This window comes from Pogoniulus pusillus, chromosome 27 (assembly GCF_015220805.1).
Source record: "Pogoniulus pusillus isolate bPogPus1 chromosome 27, bPogPus1.pri, whole genome shotgun sequence".
Lineage (NCBI taxonomy): Eukaryota > Metazoa > Chordata > Aves > Piciformes > Lybiidae > Pogoniulus > Pogoniulus pusillus.
Genome location: NC_087290.1, coordinates 14,119,154 through 14,135,052, shown reverse-complemented (window position 1 = coordinate 14,135,052; position 15,899 = coordinate 14,119,154). Strand labels below are relative to the sequence as shown.

At 52.3% G+C, this 15,899-nt stretch overlaps 1 protein-coding gene across 1 annotated transcript in view; it reads left to right on the top strand.

Moving 5' to 3' along the window:
- Positions 1 to 15,899, top strand: part of AATF (apoptosis antagonizing transcription factor) — a 49,080-nt gene that overhangs the window by 8,402 nt on the left and 24,779 nt on the right. Inside the window, exons 5-8 of the mRNA XM_064165894.1 lie at positions 12,830 to 12,944; positions 13,268 to 13,472; positions 14,164 to 14,328; positions 15,640 to 15,723. Coding sequence (XP_064021964.1) covers positions 12,830 to 12,944; positions 13,268 to 13,472; positions 14,164 to 14,328; positions 15,640 to 15,723 — 569 coding nt within the window. The remainder of the gene's footprint in view (positions 1 to 12,829; positions 12,945 to 13,267; positions 13,473 to 14,163; positions 14,329 to 15,639; positions 15,724 to 15,899) is intronic.

Sequence of the window (15,899 nt, the reverse complement as noted above, 5' to 3'; positions counted from 1 at the left end):
TGGCAAAAGCCCACAATGAAGTGGGAGCAGCAGGAGCTTTAGGAATTGGTATCTCTGAGTCACCAACACGCAGAAGCTGCTGTTGTATCTGCCCTGTGCTGCTCAACTTCCCATCAGGGTCAGGCAGCTCTGTCCTTGCTGGTTTAATTACTTGAGAATTCTGGTTAAAAGTACTAAGCTGGGGACATTTCGGTGCCTGGTCCTTTGTGCTGCAGCTGGGAGCTGTGGCTCTGAAACACTCTTAAGTGTTCTTTGCAGTTTTCAGTTGGTGAGATGAGTTAAATCAGGCCAGGCTCTTGCAGAAGGCAAGAAGCTGATAGGAGCTGCAAGACTTTAATTAGCCAAGCAGTTCTGGGTGTTTTTGTCTGTAGATTGGTTCACTTCCCAAGAGTTCAGTAGCCCTCGGAAGTGTCAGCTGCTGGCAGAGCTCTTGTGGGTTTGCTTCCTTTTAGTTTTACTTCGGCTCCATCTGTCAGAGAATCACAGGATCATCTAGGGACAAAAAGGCCTTTAAGATCACTGAGTGATCTCAGCACCACTAGTCCCCTGTGAAGCCATGTCCACCAGCACCACGTCTTTTCCATCCCCCCAGTGGTGCCGCAGTGAGAGGGAATGGATTTAAGCTGGGTGAGGGCTGATTGAGACTGGAGGTGAAGAAGAAATTCTTTCCAGTGAGGGTGGAGAGACACTGGCACAGGTAGCCCAGGGAGGTTGTGGATGCTGCCTCTCTGGAGGTGTTCCAGGCCAGGCTGGATGAGGCCTTGAGCAACCTGGGCTGGTGGAGGTGTCCCTGCCCATGGCAGGGGCTTGAAGCTGGATGATCTTTCAGGTCCTTTCCCACCCATGCTGTGATGGTTCAACCACTTCCCTGGGCAGCCTGTTCCAGTGCTGTCAGTAGATTAGAAGAAAATACTGGAATCCCACATTGTGGTTCCTCAGCCCAAGCACAAGAGGAGTTGTTTTGGAGAAGTGGTGGAAATGCTGTGTTTGGTGAAGGGCAGGAGGTGCAAGGTCTGTGAAGAGTGGATTTGCTGCCTACAGGGACCACAACTGTTCAGTGCCATTTATTTACACTTTGTGGAGCTGTGGAGAAGTTACACAAAGGCTTGTCTGTATATATGAGCTTAAAAGGTCTCTTCCACCTGGAACAGTTCTGTGCTGCTGTGATCTTTTCCATCCTTCAGTGTGTGTCTTGCACGGTGCTGTGAAGGAGCTTGTTTCAAAAGCCAAGGGAAATGAGGGTGTGAATTACTCCTGCAGCTGCAGGAAGCAGCCTACTGCTCGCAGCTATTCCACAGGCTGCTTCCTCAGCTTAGAGGCAGTTGCTGGAGAACTTCTATTAGACATTGATTAGTTATTCCCTTAAGATGTTGTAAGTCTCAGGTGCAGCAGGCCAGTGGCTGCTATCTAACTGTTTTCTTGGGAAGTGGAGTTAAGAGCAGCACTGCTCCAGGCTGGCAGGGCTGGCCTGAGGCTGATGTTTGCTGCCTTCTGGCAAACAAAGCTGTCTACAACTACCTGAGGGGTGGTTGTAGCCAGGAGGAGGTTGCTCTCTTCTCTCAGGTGGCCAGCACCAGAAGGAGAGGACACAGCCTCAGGCTGCGCCAGGGGAAATTTAGGCTTGAGGTGAGGAGAAAGTTCTTCACTGAGAGAGTCATTGGGCACTGGAATGGGCTGCCTGGGGAGGTGGTGGAGTCGCCGTCCCTGGAGCTGTTCAAGGCAGGATTGGACGTGGCACTTGGTGCCATGGTCTGGCCTTGAGCTCTATGGTAAAGGGTTGGAGTTGATGATCTATGAGGTCTCTTCTAACCCTGATGATACTGTGATACTGTGAAAGGAGACGTTGGCTTTGTGCTCCAAAACCTGCAGTCCAGCCCAAACACTCTGGCCCAGAGGTGCCTGTTTCTGGGGTGGAAGTGGGAGCATGTGTAAGGAGCGTGCTGGTGAAGGGCTGTGCTTCTGCCTGGAGACGTGTGCGGACCTCTGTAGCAGCTGCCTGAGCTGGGCTCTTGCTGCAGCAGGTTGGTTAACTGCTCTCGTGACAGGCTTGTGACTAAACAGCAGATTTGTGGACAAGGCCTCTTAAGGATGTGATTAAGAATCCCACTTACATTCATTGCCAGCAGGAGACCTCCGAAGATGCCATGTGTTCTCTGCTCCTGCATCCTTGCATATTAAACGTTTCTGTGCGAGTGCTGCGCACTCAGGAGCCGCAGCTCCTTCCAGGCTGCTTCTGGAGTGTTCACTGAGAAGGGACTCAAAGCAGAGGGAAGATTTTCTGCGGTGTCGTGGAGTTGTTCAGGCTGGAGAAGACCTTCATGGTGATGTGTGTCTGGGTGTTCTCATTTCATAGAGGATTCTTTTTTTTCTGGCTTCTTTTGCTCTGATTCCTGGTCTTGGGAAAAGTTGAATTCCTCTCTGTACACCACCCAGGTAAGGGCCTGGAGAACAGGGTTGGTGAGGAGCAGCTGAGGGAGCTGGAGGTGTTCCATCTGGAGAAAAGGAGGCTGAGGGGAGACCTTCTGGCTCTGTACAACTGTCTGAAAAGAGGTTGGAGCCAGGTGGGCTTGGTCTCTTTTCCCAAGGAACAGGTGACAGAACAAGAGGAAATGGCCTCAAGTTGCACCAAGGGAGGCTTAGGTTGGAGAGTAGAAGAAACTTGACTGAAAAGGTTCTTGACCTCTCTAGCAGGCTCCCCAGGGAGGGGTCTGAGTCCCTGTTCTCGGCAGTGTTGAAACGAGGCAGAGACGTGCCGAGGGCTGTGTCTTGGCACCAGCCTTGGCAGAGGTAGGGAATGGCTGGACCCAATCCGTAAGGTCTTTCCCAGCCAGAATGATTCTCTAGTTCTGTGAGTCATGAGGAGGAAGCTGATCAAGCACTGCCTGCCTTTGGGTAAGCTCAAGTCTGCTTTGGGTCCTGGAGAACTGCTCCCACTTCCCAGCAGAGAGGACGAGGCCAGCAAAGTGTTGTGCATCGTGCTCGGTCCAGTGGACCCTTGCTGTCTCTTGCTCCTTGGCTGCACCTGGCTGTCTTTTCCCACATCTGGTTGGAGAACAGCCAGCAGCTGAAGTGTGCTTCATTGATGGGGTGTGGGGGCTCGGGAGGAGCCCCCGGGAGTCAGCTGCCACCATTCCCTCCCGGTGCTGTCGCCGTCTCTATCTGTGGCTCTCTTTAAAACTCAAGGTGCATCTGGAGATGTTGATGTGTTAATGCAGAGCAGGGTAGGTGTCATGGGGGTGGGGATGCACCCAAGGCACAGGCAGATTAAACAGCTCCAGAGGCACAGAGCAGCTGCAGGATTAATTGGTGCTAGGCAAGATCATGGACTTAGAGACATTCCTGCTTTGAAGATTTTCCTGGGAGCCCGCACAGATGTGTGACAGCAGAACTGGGCTTCCAGCCTGAGTGCAAATTATTGTGATCAGATCTAGCCCACTTAAAACTGGTAGCTCATTTTAATTGAATTGTATTAGTCTAGACACTTTATGAATACAGAAAGCATCGTGCCTGTCGCTTCAGGCAGGGCTGGATTTGATTCAAGTGGATGTGGATGCAGGTGTCCCCACATTTCACCTCTCTGGTCTATTGAAGAATCTCTTCAGCTCCTTTGGGGACTGAGCCAAAGCCTGTTGGCATTAATGAAGACTTCTCTTGACTAACATAAAAGAATGAACTGGCCTCTGTTTTGTAGATGTTGTTGTGATGATCCTGTGCTGTGGAGAGCTTTTGGTGGGGGCTGTGGCCAGGAAGGGTGATCAGCTGCTGGGCTCATGGGTGGCTGTTCTATGTGCCAGCGAGTAAGAGGGGACCTTTAGACAAAGGCAGAGGTTTGGGGGTCGTTGGTTGTTTGTGTGTGTGGTTAGTTGGGGGTGGGTGCAGAACGTGGGTGGTGAGAGGTACCATGGAAGTATTTTGTGGCTTTGTCTTCACTGCCTGTGAATTGGTCAGAAATTCTGTGCTGGGGGTTGTAAGTAGGATACTTAACATGGAATTTTGGGAGGTTTTGTCAGGAAAAGCCCACTCTTGCCCTTCCTCAGTGCCAGGGCTTTGAACTTGTGCTTTTAGTCTTTCTGAGCAGAGTTTTTGTCTGCTTCTCCTGTGTGCTCTTGTAAAATTTCAGTGCTCCTGGTTTATAGGTGATCTCCATAACCCTGTGTTGGACACTGCTGCTGTTGAAGCTTTATTTTAAAGCTGCCTTAAACTTTAATGCAAGAGATGCTAGGAGAGTCTGTCATTGCTGACCTGATACACCCAAGCTCTAGCCTGGGAGGTGCCACCAGGCTCTAAGCACACCAGAAGGGTTTGCCCACACTGAAGTTTCTCAAGGTAATGAAGAGCTGATCAAGCAGAGTTGAGCTAAGTACTTGTATGTGTTGGTGTGGGCAAGCTCTGTGGACACACAGGCTTGCAGAGCATCCAGGCAAGCCACTGCAAGTGTCAGCTAACTGGGATTAATTGGCAATTGGTTACCTTGAGATGGAGACCGGGGGCTTGTCATGATAAATGTAATTAATGGCCTGGCTCTCTGTGGGGAGGTCAGGCACGTGGGCTCATCTTCCCTTCTGGCCTCAGTATGGTCCTGCTCTGGCAGGGGAATTGGACTCAATGATCTCTTTGGGTCCCTTCCAGCCCCTGACATCCTGTGAGCCTGTGATCTAGGGAGCTGTGAGATTCCCCATTTCCTCTTGCTTTTTCTCTCTTGCCCAGTGCAGGGATTCCTGCCTGGCAGAGGGCTGCATGCAGGCAGCTTCTCTCCCTTCCCTGTAACACAAACCATCAGGTTTTACAGCCCTCCTTGTCACCAGCCCCCTGCCTGCCTCGCTTCGGGCTGACACCAGCAGGTGAGGGTTGAGGCGAAGCAGCAGAGCATGAGCTCCATGGAAGTGTTTCTCTCCCTTCCCAGCTTTCCCCTTCCCCCAGCCCCACTCACAACCCCCTTGGAGGCCAAGCCTCTGATTCTGTCGCTGCTTCCAGTTATTTCCTTTCCCTACAGCAGACTCTGATCCTGTTGTCCTCCTGTCAGATGCAGTCCCGTTGGAGCCAAAGGGCTAAATCGAGTCCCTCCTGTAAGTCCTTGGCAGTCAGCTGAGCTGCCTGTGTGAAAGGGCTCTCAGCCCTGGCTGCTTTGTGCTGGGGGAATACCATTTGCCCTCTGCAAAGGCTTTTGCATCATTTGCATTCCAGTGGAACCAGCCAGCAAACTGGGCCTTGCCCGAGGAGCAGACCCTTCTTTATTGCCATCAGCACGAGTCGCCCTTTTCCCTGCCAGCCTGGGATGAAATTCCACAGACTGGGTGTTTTGGGAAGTGTGAAGGGAATAGTACTCCCGAGGTTTCCTAGAATAAGCTGGACAGATGTGCAAGTGCTTTGTGCTGGGGTTTAGCTGGAACCTGTGAGAAACATCCAATGTAGCTACAGCACCTCTAAGGGAAGGAGGGAGCTGGGGTTGTCCAGGGGAGACCTCATTGCTCCCTACAGCTCCATGAAAGGAGACTGGAATGAGAAGGGGCTTGGGCTCTTCTCCCTGTTCTCAGGTGACAGAACAAGAGGAAATGGCCTGAAATTGTGCCAGGGGAGAGTGAAGTCGGAGATTAGGAAAATTGTCTTTGCTGCAAGAGTGGTCAGGGCTGCCCAGGGAGGTGGTGGAGTCCCCATCCCTGGAGGGGTTCCATGGCACCTGGGGCTGTCCCAGCCCAGGTGTCCCACCTGGGGCCACCAGATTGGTGGCCATGCTGGTGCTGGGTTGCTGGTTGGACTGGAAGACCTTGGAGGCCTTTTCCAACCCAAACAGTTCTGTGGTTCTGTGTCTCTCGTGCCCTACCCCAGCTGGCAGCAGCAGGAGGAGGGAGCCATGGTGCCCGGGAGGGAGGAGCAGAGCCATGGTGGTTTGCACCTCAGTCCAGGTGTTCTCTGGCACCTTGCTGACTGGTGGGCCCTGTGCTGAGCCCTCCTGACTCTCTCCGTGCTCCCTGGGGGTTGTTTGGGTTTCAGTGCTACCCAGAATTGGGTAGAATCATAGAATCAACAAGATTGGGAGAGACCTCCAAGATCATCCAGTCCAACCTATCACCCATCCCTATCCAGTCAACTAGACCATGGCACTAAGTGCCTCATCCAGTAGGAGCTGCTGGCAGCCAGAATTCCTGCCTCCATACCGTGGGTGCCAGAGAGGCTGTGGAGTCCTTCTCTGGGCGCATTCCTGCGTGACCTGCCCGGGGTGCCGCTCCTCTAGCAGGGATGGGTTGGACCTGGATGATCTCCAGAGATGCCTTCCCTGCCGGGATTCTGTGCTGTCTCCGTCTGGCTCTGCAGCAGGAATTGCAGCGAAGCTGTTGTGCAAAGCCTGATGCTGCAGATGCGATATCTGGTTAGGGATTCCCTCCTCCTCCTCCTGCCTGCCAGCGCTGCTCCTGCTATCGGGGGAGCAGAGAGCAAGCTCCAGAAGCTACAACTACCTGAAGGATAGGGCTGGGTGATAGGTTGGACTGGATGATCTTGGAGGTCTCTTCCAACCTGGTTGATTCTATGATTCTAAGGGTGGTTGTGGCCAGGGGGAGGTTGCTCTCTTCTCTCAGGTGGCCAGCACCAGAACGAGAGGACACAGCCTCAAGCTTTGCCAGGGGAAATTTAGGCTGGAGGTGAGGAGAAAGTTCTTCCCTGAGAGAGTCATTGGACACTGGAATGGGCTGCCCGGGGAGGTGGTGGAGTCGCCGTCCCTGGAGCTGTTCAAGGCAGGATTGGACGTGGCACTTGGTGCCATGGTGTAGCCTTGAGCTCTGTGGTAAAGGGTTGGACTTGATGATCTGTGAGGTCTCTTCCAACCTTGGTGATGCTGTGATAGTGTGCAGCTGCCCGGCCAGCCCGGGGATCGCCACTGGCGCGCCCAGCCGGGGAGTCACTCTTTGTTGGAGAACTTAGGCGCCTAAAACGTTAAGGGCTTATTGTTATTCCGAGTTGATAATCTCTGCCTTGCTTTAATAATTTTCCCCTCATGCCTGGGTAGCCTGCGAGTTGCACAATAATCACTCACACAGCTTTGTAATCAATGCCCAAAGTAATAGGATTCCGCTGGCCAACGGCAATTAATAAATTTGTGTCTTTTTTAAAACACTGGCAAGCCAGGGCTGAAATACGACTGACTGCCTCTGCTCATTTGCATATTTATTGCAGTGGAAAAATTCCTGCCGAATGATTGATGTGGAGCCTGCCTCTTGAATTCCAAGCAGCACATTATTATGAAATGAAAAATGCCGGCCCTACAGTTGATTAAAGTTGAAGACAGTGGAATCGGTGTTTTTTAAGATTGGGGGAGAATTAAAGGCATATTTTAATAGATGTTGACAAGAAGTGAACTAACAAAAGCAAAGCAAAGGATTTGCTTGAAAAGATTTAATCAAACGTGTTTCTGGTGGTGGTGGTGGGTAGGGGGGGGGGTGTGTGTGTGTGTGCGTGGGGATTAATTGCCGGGGATGCCTGGTGCAAGTGGCTGCCTTGTGGGTTTGAATGAGAAGTGTTGCTCTGGGGCCAGCCTCAGTGAGTGCTGGTTTGACCTGGAGTTTAACTCTTATCCTGTGCTCCTTGGAGAGCAGGGAATGTTTGCCCTCCTCGGATGGCTCTCAGGATAACTGCCCCTACCTGGTGCCATGGTCTAGCCTTGAGCTCTGTGGTAAAGGGTTGGACTTGATGATCTGTGAGGTCTCTTCCAACTCTGATGATACTGTGAGACTGTGAGATCCTTTCCGTTGCACACAGCTGCTCGAAGGGATCTGAGCCCTCTCCTCCTCCTCTGCGTTTGCCTGTTCCCTGCGGTGCTGATGTGGGGACTCTCCTGGCTGGCAGGGGGAAGCTCTCCCAGTATTCGGCAGCTCAGCTGTGGCTCTGCGCCCTGTGCTTCAAACGCTTCCAGCTCTTCTGCCTGAGCACCTCCTGCAGCCTGCAGAGGGAAAATTAGAAGCTTGCATGCCGATGGTATTCCTGCCACACCAGATCTTCACATTTAACTGGGGGGTGTGTGTGAAAGGAGTTAATTTCCAGCATGGGCTCTGAATTGCAGCCTGCATTTCAGTCTGAATTTCCAGCTTGGACTCTTGCATTGCAGCCTGCATTTCAGTCTGAATTTCCAGCTTGGACTCTTGAATTGCAGCCTGCATTTCAGTCTGAATTTCCAGCTTGGAAACTGCCTTTCAGTCTGAATTTCCAGCTTGGACTCTTGCATTCCAGCCAGAAATTCCAGGTTGGAAATCGCATTTCAGCTAGAATTTCCAGTGTGGACTCTTGAATTGCAGCCAGAATTTCAGTCTGAATTTCCAGCTTGGAAACTGCATTTCAGTCTGAATTTCCAGCTTGGACTCTTGAATTGCAGCCAGAATTTCAGTCTGAATTTCCAGCTTGGAAACTGCATTTCAGTCTGAATTTCCAGCTTGGACTCTTGAATTGCAGCCAGAATTTCAGTCTGAATTTCCAGCTTGGAAACTGCATTTCAGTCTGAATTTCCAGCTTGGACTCTTGAATTTCAGTCAGAATTTCAGTCTGAATTTCCAGCTTGGAAACTGCATTTCAGTCTGAATTTCCAGCTTGGAAACTGCATTTCAGTCTGAATTTCCAGCTTGGACTCTTGAATTGCAGCCAGAATTTCAGTCTGAATTTCCAGCTTGGAAACTGCATTTCGTTCTGCATTTCCAGCATGGGCCCTGAATTCCAGCCTGTGGTGCAGGTGTGGTGCTTGGTGCTGGTAGCTCCCAGCGGCGATGCTGCTGTCTCTGTGCACATGCCCTGTGCAGGCAGCAGCAGCCAGGCACTGTTCCGGAGGGGAGTGCTGCCTGGTAAGGTGCCGTGAACACAGTGACAGTAAAAATCCAGGGAGTCTGCCCCTGTGCTTAGGATCCCATCCCTGTCTGTTGTGCTCTGGGGGGACTCCCCAAGGCCAGGTGATAAGGGGCTTGCCCGTGGAGCAGTTTTGGGAACCCCACGGGCTGGCTGTCTAGTGAATGCCTCCGAAAGCCTGGCCTTGAGGCACTGCTTTTTTCCCCATCTGCTTAAAGTGTCTCTGCATGAGGCTTCTCCCTGCTGCTCCACACCAGCTGCTGCTCTCTGCAGCTGCTTGGGAAGACCCCATTTTTAGAGGTCATGAAGAAGAGCAGAGATATTTCCCTGTGCAGGAAGCTGTAGAAGTGCTGAACTGAGAGCTGTGGGTGAGCACAGAAGCCACCATGCCCGCGAAGTCCCCAGCACATTGATGCTTGGGCTGGGGTGGCAGCAGAGACATGGCTACCCCCAGCAAGAGGAAAGGGCTGGTGGAGGGCAGCCAGGAGCCACCCTGCAGAGGGGGATGCCAACAGCACACTCAGCTTCTCCCTAACCACTGGCATTGACAGAATGAATTTTTGTGCTCTGGGAGCAGTAGGACAGATTTCATCTCTGGTGGGTCTCCTGACACAGTGATACATGGCAGTGCTATCCCTGACTGGAGCTGAGTACTCCAGGGCTACTTTGGCTGGGTGGAGGGCTGTATAAAATGAGAAGGTAGCAGAGAGCATTACCAGAAGGGCTCACTTTGATTTACTGGTGCTGGCTCCCAGCTTCCTTGGTGGATTGATAAGCTGCCTGTGGGATGTGGAACAGCTTTTTCACTCCTGTAGACAAAACGAAGGAGCTCCCATGGACTCTTAAAAGTGACTCTAACAAGTTAGCATCTCAGGACAGGCACTCTAAGTCCCATTCAAGCTGCAAGCCACAGTCAGACCACGTTTGCTGTCTTCTTGGAGCAGCTGCAGATGGATCCCACTCAGCATCCTTTTTTTTTCCTTAAAGGGCAGCTATAGAAAGGGGTTGATGCAAGGAGGGGTTCCTGTTGCCCTGGGGTTAGTTGGCTTCTCCTGCAGAGTGTGAGATGCTGTTTTGGAGATCCCAGCTGCTCACACTGAAATGCCATAGGGAGGGACCCAGTTGGGTTTTTTTTGGTTCTAAGCTGTCTTGTCCTACACACACACAAGCTGGACATGCAGGAGTGACTCACTCCTGGAGAGGGGGATGGTTTTGAGGTTTTTCTCACTGACGATCTATAGCTTGATGTTAAAGTGTCAGCTGTGACAGTGATGTTGATAGGAGGTGGAATATTTACCCCAGCACATAGCCATGCAGAGTATAAAAGAGATGCAGCAAAGCTGCCAGCAGAGAGTGGAAGAGAAAGGATGAGGAGAGGCACAGACTGGGAATAACTGAGGTGCTAGGCTGTGCCTGCAAAGTAGCTCTGGGAATAAGCTGCTGGCATCGGGGTCTTCCCTCTGGTGAACGAGTTGTGGGGAGTAGTCAGAAAGCTTTAAGAGCATTGTTTGAGCCTTGGCCTGTTTGTGAAAGCCATAGTGGTGTTACCTTCTAGATCCTGAAGGCTTTAGGAACTGAAAACCACCAGGAACTGGCTATGGCCAGCCACAGCTCATGGCAAGGGAGACCCGTGGTACATTGCTGTGCTCTTGGAGGTGTTGCTGGCTTTGTTCAGTGGACAGAGCAGGGAAGGGAGCAGAGGTACAAATCTGGTGGTTATCACCAGCAAAAGCTGCCCCTTGGCTGCCTGAGGTTGCCCAAAGCCTCACCTTTGGGACTCTGTTCTGTCTGTTTCAGGCAAGGAGCAGCATGAAGAATCCATGCTGGGGCGGGGGGCAGGGGAGCAGGGGGCAGTGCCCAGCTTGCCTTCCAAATGGCACCGATTGCATCTGCAGAGCGGTTCTGATTTGTGCTGCCTTCGTGCAGAATGGGCTCAGCCTTTCCCCAAAGCAGGCTGTGGAAAGGCAGCTGAGGGCACCAGAAGCAAAGAGTCTGGGGAGCCAATGGTCCCTTTGGAACTCCATGTGGAATGGACAGGGCAGAGCTGGGGATGGGGGCAGGGGTGGGCAGCACATGGCTTCTGCAGTTGAGTTTCCAGCACACTGAAGCACCCACCAGCGACAGTGAGAGTGCCATGCCATAATGCCCGAGGGGAGAGGGAAATGAGCCAGCTGTAAGAGGCTCACGATGGAGCCAGTCTACAGTAATTGGCCCTGCCAGCCGTTCACAGCCACGCATTGTCTGCCCTGCCCTCTCCATTCCCTCCCCTCCTGATCCCCATCCCCACCCCCACTTCTGCTGGGGTCCCTCTTGCAGCCCGGGGGGCTCCAGCTTGTTTTTGCCCCTGGCCTGCTGCCATGGCCCCTTCTGAGTGCAGCTGCAGTGGTAAAGGAGAGGCTCAGAGGAGCCCCGGGGAGGGCATTTGCAGGGCTGCTGAGAGCAGCAAGCAGCAGTGTGGGGAGCTGTGGGGATGCTGAGCTGTGCTGTGGGCAGCAAGCAGCAGTGTGGGGAGCTGTGAGGATGCTGAGCTGTGCTGTGGGCAGCAAGCAGCAGTGTGGGGAGCTGTGGGGATGCTGAGCTGTGCTGTGGGCAGCAAGCAGCAGTGTGGGGAGCTGTGGGCAGTAAGCAGCAGTGTGGGGAGCTGTGGGGATGCTGAGCTGTGCTGTGGGCAGCAAGCAGCAGTGTGGGGAGCTGTGGGGATGCTGAGCTGTGCTGTGGGCAGCAAGCAGCAGTGTGGGGAGCTTTGGGCAGTAAGCAGCAGTGTGGGGAGCTGTGAGGATGCTGAGCTGTGCTGTGGGGATGCTGAGCTGTGCTGTGGGCAGCAAGCAGCAGTGTGGGGAGCTGTGGGGACACTGAGTTATGCTTTGGGCAGTAAGCAGCAGTGTGGGGAGCTGTGAGGATGCTGAGCTGTGTTGTGGGCAGTAAGCAGCAGTGGGGATGCTGAGCTGTGCTGTGGGCAGTGGGAGGAGGCTTTGCTGTGCACTGAGGCTGGGGGGGTTTGTTCCTTCTGCAAGCGATGCTTCAGCTGCAGACACACACAACAAATGCACTTTTAAGGGCTTTTGTCTGTTTGTCTGCTGGAATTGTTTTGATGCTAACACAGGACTGGTTTTACAAGCAGGGCAAACCTAATCCCTTAATAGGTTTATACAGAGGAGTTGTCAGAACGTATCTATAATGAACAGCAGGCTGGGGGAGGCTGAGCCCAACAGCTGATCTGCAACAAAAATCTTAAAGCATCTTCTCCTTGACATTGCTGTTACTGAGGTCAGGCTGTAATTTATCTGAAGATGGTGACAACTGAGCAGTATCACAGTGGAAACATGCAGGGGATTGAGACCTCTGAATGTCTGGGCTGATTTCTGCCTGCACTCTCTCTGGCTGGCTGATGAAGATTTGCTGCTCACTCTATCCACGATCTTTGTGTCCTCCACTGGGAAAAAGAAACCAACCAGCAAGAAGCTGGGGTGGTGAGAAGTCCTCTGCATGCTGTTCTCACTGCAAAGCAAGGAACAGGACTGGGAGTTAAACAGAGCAGCCCCAGTGACTTCACATCAGAGGAGCTACCAGGGAAAGGTCTGGGGAACATCCCAGCAGCACAGTGCTCCTCCTGTCCTCTGGACAGATCCAGTGCTCTGCCAGCCAGGGTTGCTGCTGCCCATCAGGGTAGGTTTTGACTGCAGATAAGGAAGAAATTCTTGACAGTGAGGATGGAGAGGCTCTGGAACAGGTTGCCTAGGGAGGTGCTCAAGGCCAGGCTGGAGCAACCCGGTGTGGCAGGAGATGTCTCAACTCCATGGAGGATTGGAACTGGATGATCTTTAGGGTCCCTTCCAACCCAAACCATTCTGTGTTGGGTGTGTTAGGAGGGGAACCAAGCCTATGTGTAGTGGGCATGCAGTAGCTGCCACAGAAATTCAGATTCAGGATGATGAGAAACTAAGCACTGCAAAGCACCAGGAGCAGGGATCAGTGGGGAATTGTCACTCGTGTCTCTCCTCTGCAGGTTGTAAAGCCTTGGAGGCATTGCTGAAAGTGTTAGTGGACCTCCAGGATGAGCTGCTTTATCAGTACCCAGGCACGAGGCATCTGGTGGATGGAAAGCAAGCAAAAACTGAGAGGTGAGAGCAAAATAAGCCCACAACCCTCTGAGCCCCCTGGTCCCCAGCAGACAGGGCACTGCACAGCCTTCCTCACCACACCCACTCCCTGCTGTTCTCTCGGGTGCTGCCCTGTCTGGGTGACAGACACTGAACAAGTGACCCTCTTGTTCCTTCTGCCAGTGTGGGAAGGTATTTTGTAATGCTCTGAGTAGGGAAGCAGGCTCTAAACCGTGAGTCTCTCCCCACTAACATCGCAGTGGTGTGGGGGAGGCCTGAATAGTGGAGGGGCTGGCAGGAGTTCGTGTATGTTGCCTTCTTCAGTTGGTGTGTTTCTGTTGTAGCGACGATGAAATCCCTAGCAGCAGTGATGAAGAGCAAGTGAAGAAGGCCCAGGAGAAGAGGAGGAGCCTCCCCAAACGGAAGCTGAGGATGGAGGAGTACCCAGAGTTCATAGCCAAGCGCTACGCTGACTTCAGGACCTATCGCAACAACGTCCTGCAGAAGTGGCATGAGAAGACAAAGCTGGCATCTGGCAAAATGGGAAAGGCAAGTTCTGCTCTCTGGGGCCTCACTTTGTGTTCAGCAGAGGGGTGTGGAACAAGTGCATGTGGAAGTTTCACACGGTGGATGTTCTGAGTTAGGCCGAGGTTAGAGCAGTAAGAGTTAAATACCCAGGTGGATGCTTGGCCCCAGCCTTAAAGGAGGTTGGAAAGAAGCTCAGCCCTCGTTGCTGTTTTGAGCAGGAAAAAATAATCTAAGGCCAAAGCCCACTGGATGGGGTTGGTCTTCCCCCAGCCAGGCACTTCCCCAGAGCCAGACTCTGGCAGCAGGTAGCTCTGTGAAAATGGCAGTGTTTGATTGTGTTTGGTAGCAGAACCAGAGGCTTCTGTGGCTGTCCTCCTCCCCGAGGAGTGCTCTTTAATACAATGGGCAATCATTCCACTGAAGATCCAGGGTCTCCTAACATCCCTGAGCTGGTATTAATCACAGAGAAGTTCATCTGAACCAGAACAGCAGAGGCATTTTGTTAAGCCAGGCGTCAGGTTGCCTCAGGTTGGGAAGGGAGAGAGAAGGGAGAAACAAATAAAAGCTCCTAACAGAAATCCCAGCAAGGAAACCCAAACCCCCTCCTCTTGGAACGCTGTCTGCTCAGCCACTGACATGGAGAGATAGAGGAGCGCTGCTGCCTGGAGGAGAAGCTCTCTGCATTATCTGACACTGGTTAATGCTGTTGCAGGGTTTCGGTGCCTTCGAGCGCTCCATCCTGGCTCAGATCGATCACATCCTGCTGGACAAGGAGCGGCTGCTCCGGCGCACGCAGACCAAGCGCTCTGTGTACACCGTGGTGGGCAAGCAGGAGCCGGAGCCGCCCCCGCTCCCCCAGCCTTTGCCTGGAGACGTGGTAAGGATGCCTTGTCTGACCCTTCTCTAGCAGCACTGCACCTTCTCTGCAGCGCAGTTAGCAGCAGGTGATGCTCTTGTTTGTGAGAGATGTATGGCAGCGATCGCTCCCTGCTGCTTCCTGGGATGGCCAAGGAGAGGATGGAGCAGGGAGGTCATTCTGCCCCTGTACTCTGCACTGGTTAGACCACACCTTGAGTACTGTGTTCAGTTCTGGGCCCCCCGGTTTAGGAGGAACATTGAGATGCTTGAGCGTGTCCAGAGAAGGGCGACGAGGCTGGGGAGAGGCCTTGAGCACAGCCCTACGAGGAGAGGCTGAGGGAGCTGGGATTGGTTAGCCTGGAGAAGAGGAGGCTCAGGGGGGACCTTATTGCTGTCTACAACTACCTGAGGGGTGGTTGTGGCCAGGAGGAGGTTGCTCTCTTCTCTCAGGTGGCCAGCACGAGAACAAGAGGACACAGCATCAGGCTGTGCCAGGGGAGATTTAGGCTGGAGGTGAGGAGAAAGTTCTTCACTGAGAGAGTCATGGGACACTGGAATGGGCTGCCCAGGGAGGTGGTGGAGTCACCGTCCCTGGAGCTGTTCAAGGCAGGATTGGATGTGGCACTTGGTGCCATGGTCTGGCCTTGAGCTCTGTGGTAAAGGGTTGGACTTGATGATCTGTGAGGTCTCTTCCAACCTTGGTGATACTGTGTGATACTGTGAGATGTTTCAGTTCGAGCTTTATGGTGTTTGTTATCTTCTCTGATGGTTCTTGACAAGGAGAACAAAGTTTGGTCTGTGATTTTCGCCCCTCCTGTGCTCCTGCTGCTCCCTAAATCTGGTTTTTTTTGAAGCAGTGGCAGCAAAACTTTGTTTTCCCTCTGGAGTTTAGACTCTTTGGCCCGGAAAGGCTCTTTCTAAAATCAAAGTGCACACACAACCTGCGGAATGTCTGAGCAGCGACTCTGTTATTAATTTAGGGTTTAAGAATGAATAAATACTCGGGACTGAGAGATCATGTAGAATTACTGCACTTGCAAGATGTATTTTTGCCATTACATTAAAAATATCTGTACTGTTTTGCCAGAAAGGCTTTGCACAGCCCTATTTATTTCCCACTAAAGGGCTCATAAATCTCTGGTGGCATTGGCAGCATTTCTGCCTTGCCTTTAAATGTATTCCTAGTCCTTAAGAGCTTGTTATATTGGGAGCTTTCCCCCCTTCCTTCATATCCTCAAGTGTGTTTACAAGCTGCTGCACGTGATGCCATCAGAGTTAGGGACAGAAATACACAGACAGCAGCTTTCAGTGTTTCCCTTTATGCTTCTAGGAAGTCCTCCCTCCCTCTGATTCCAACAGGCACCTGAAGGACATAGATGAGGAGATATTTGATGATGATGACTTCTATCACGAGGTAGGTGATGGTAAATCTGTGTTGGAAGTATTAAAAGCTGTAATTCCAGAGGTAAGGTGGTGGGTTTGGCCTCTAAATTCCTCTCACCAGTGCAACTCAGCTACCTCTTTTTAACATTCCAAATCTCTGTAGATACCTCAGAGGACTTTAATGTAGGGCAGTGTGAGTTTAAATTT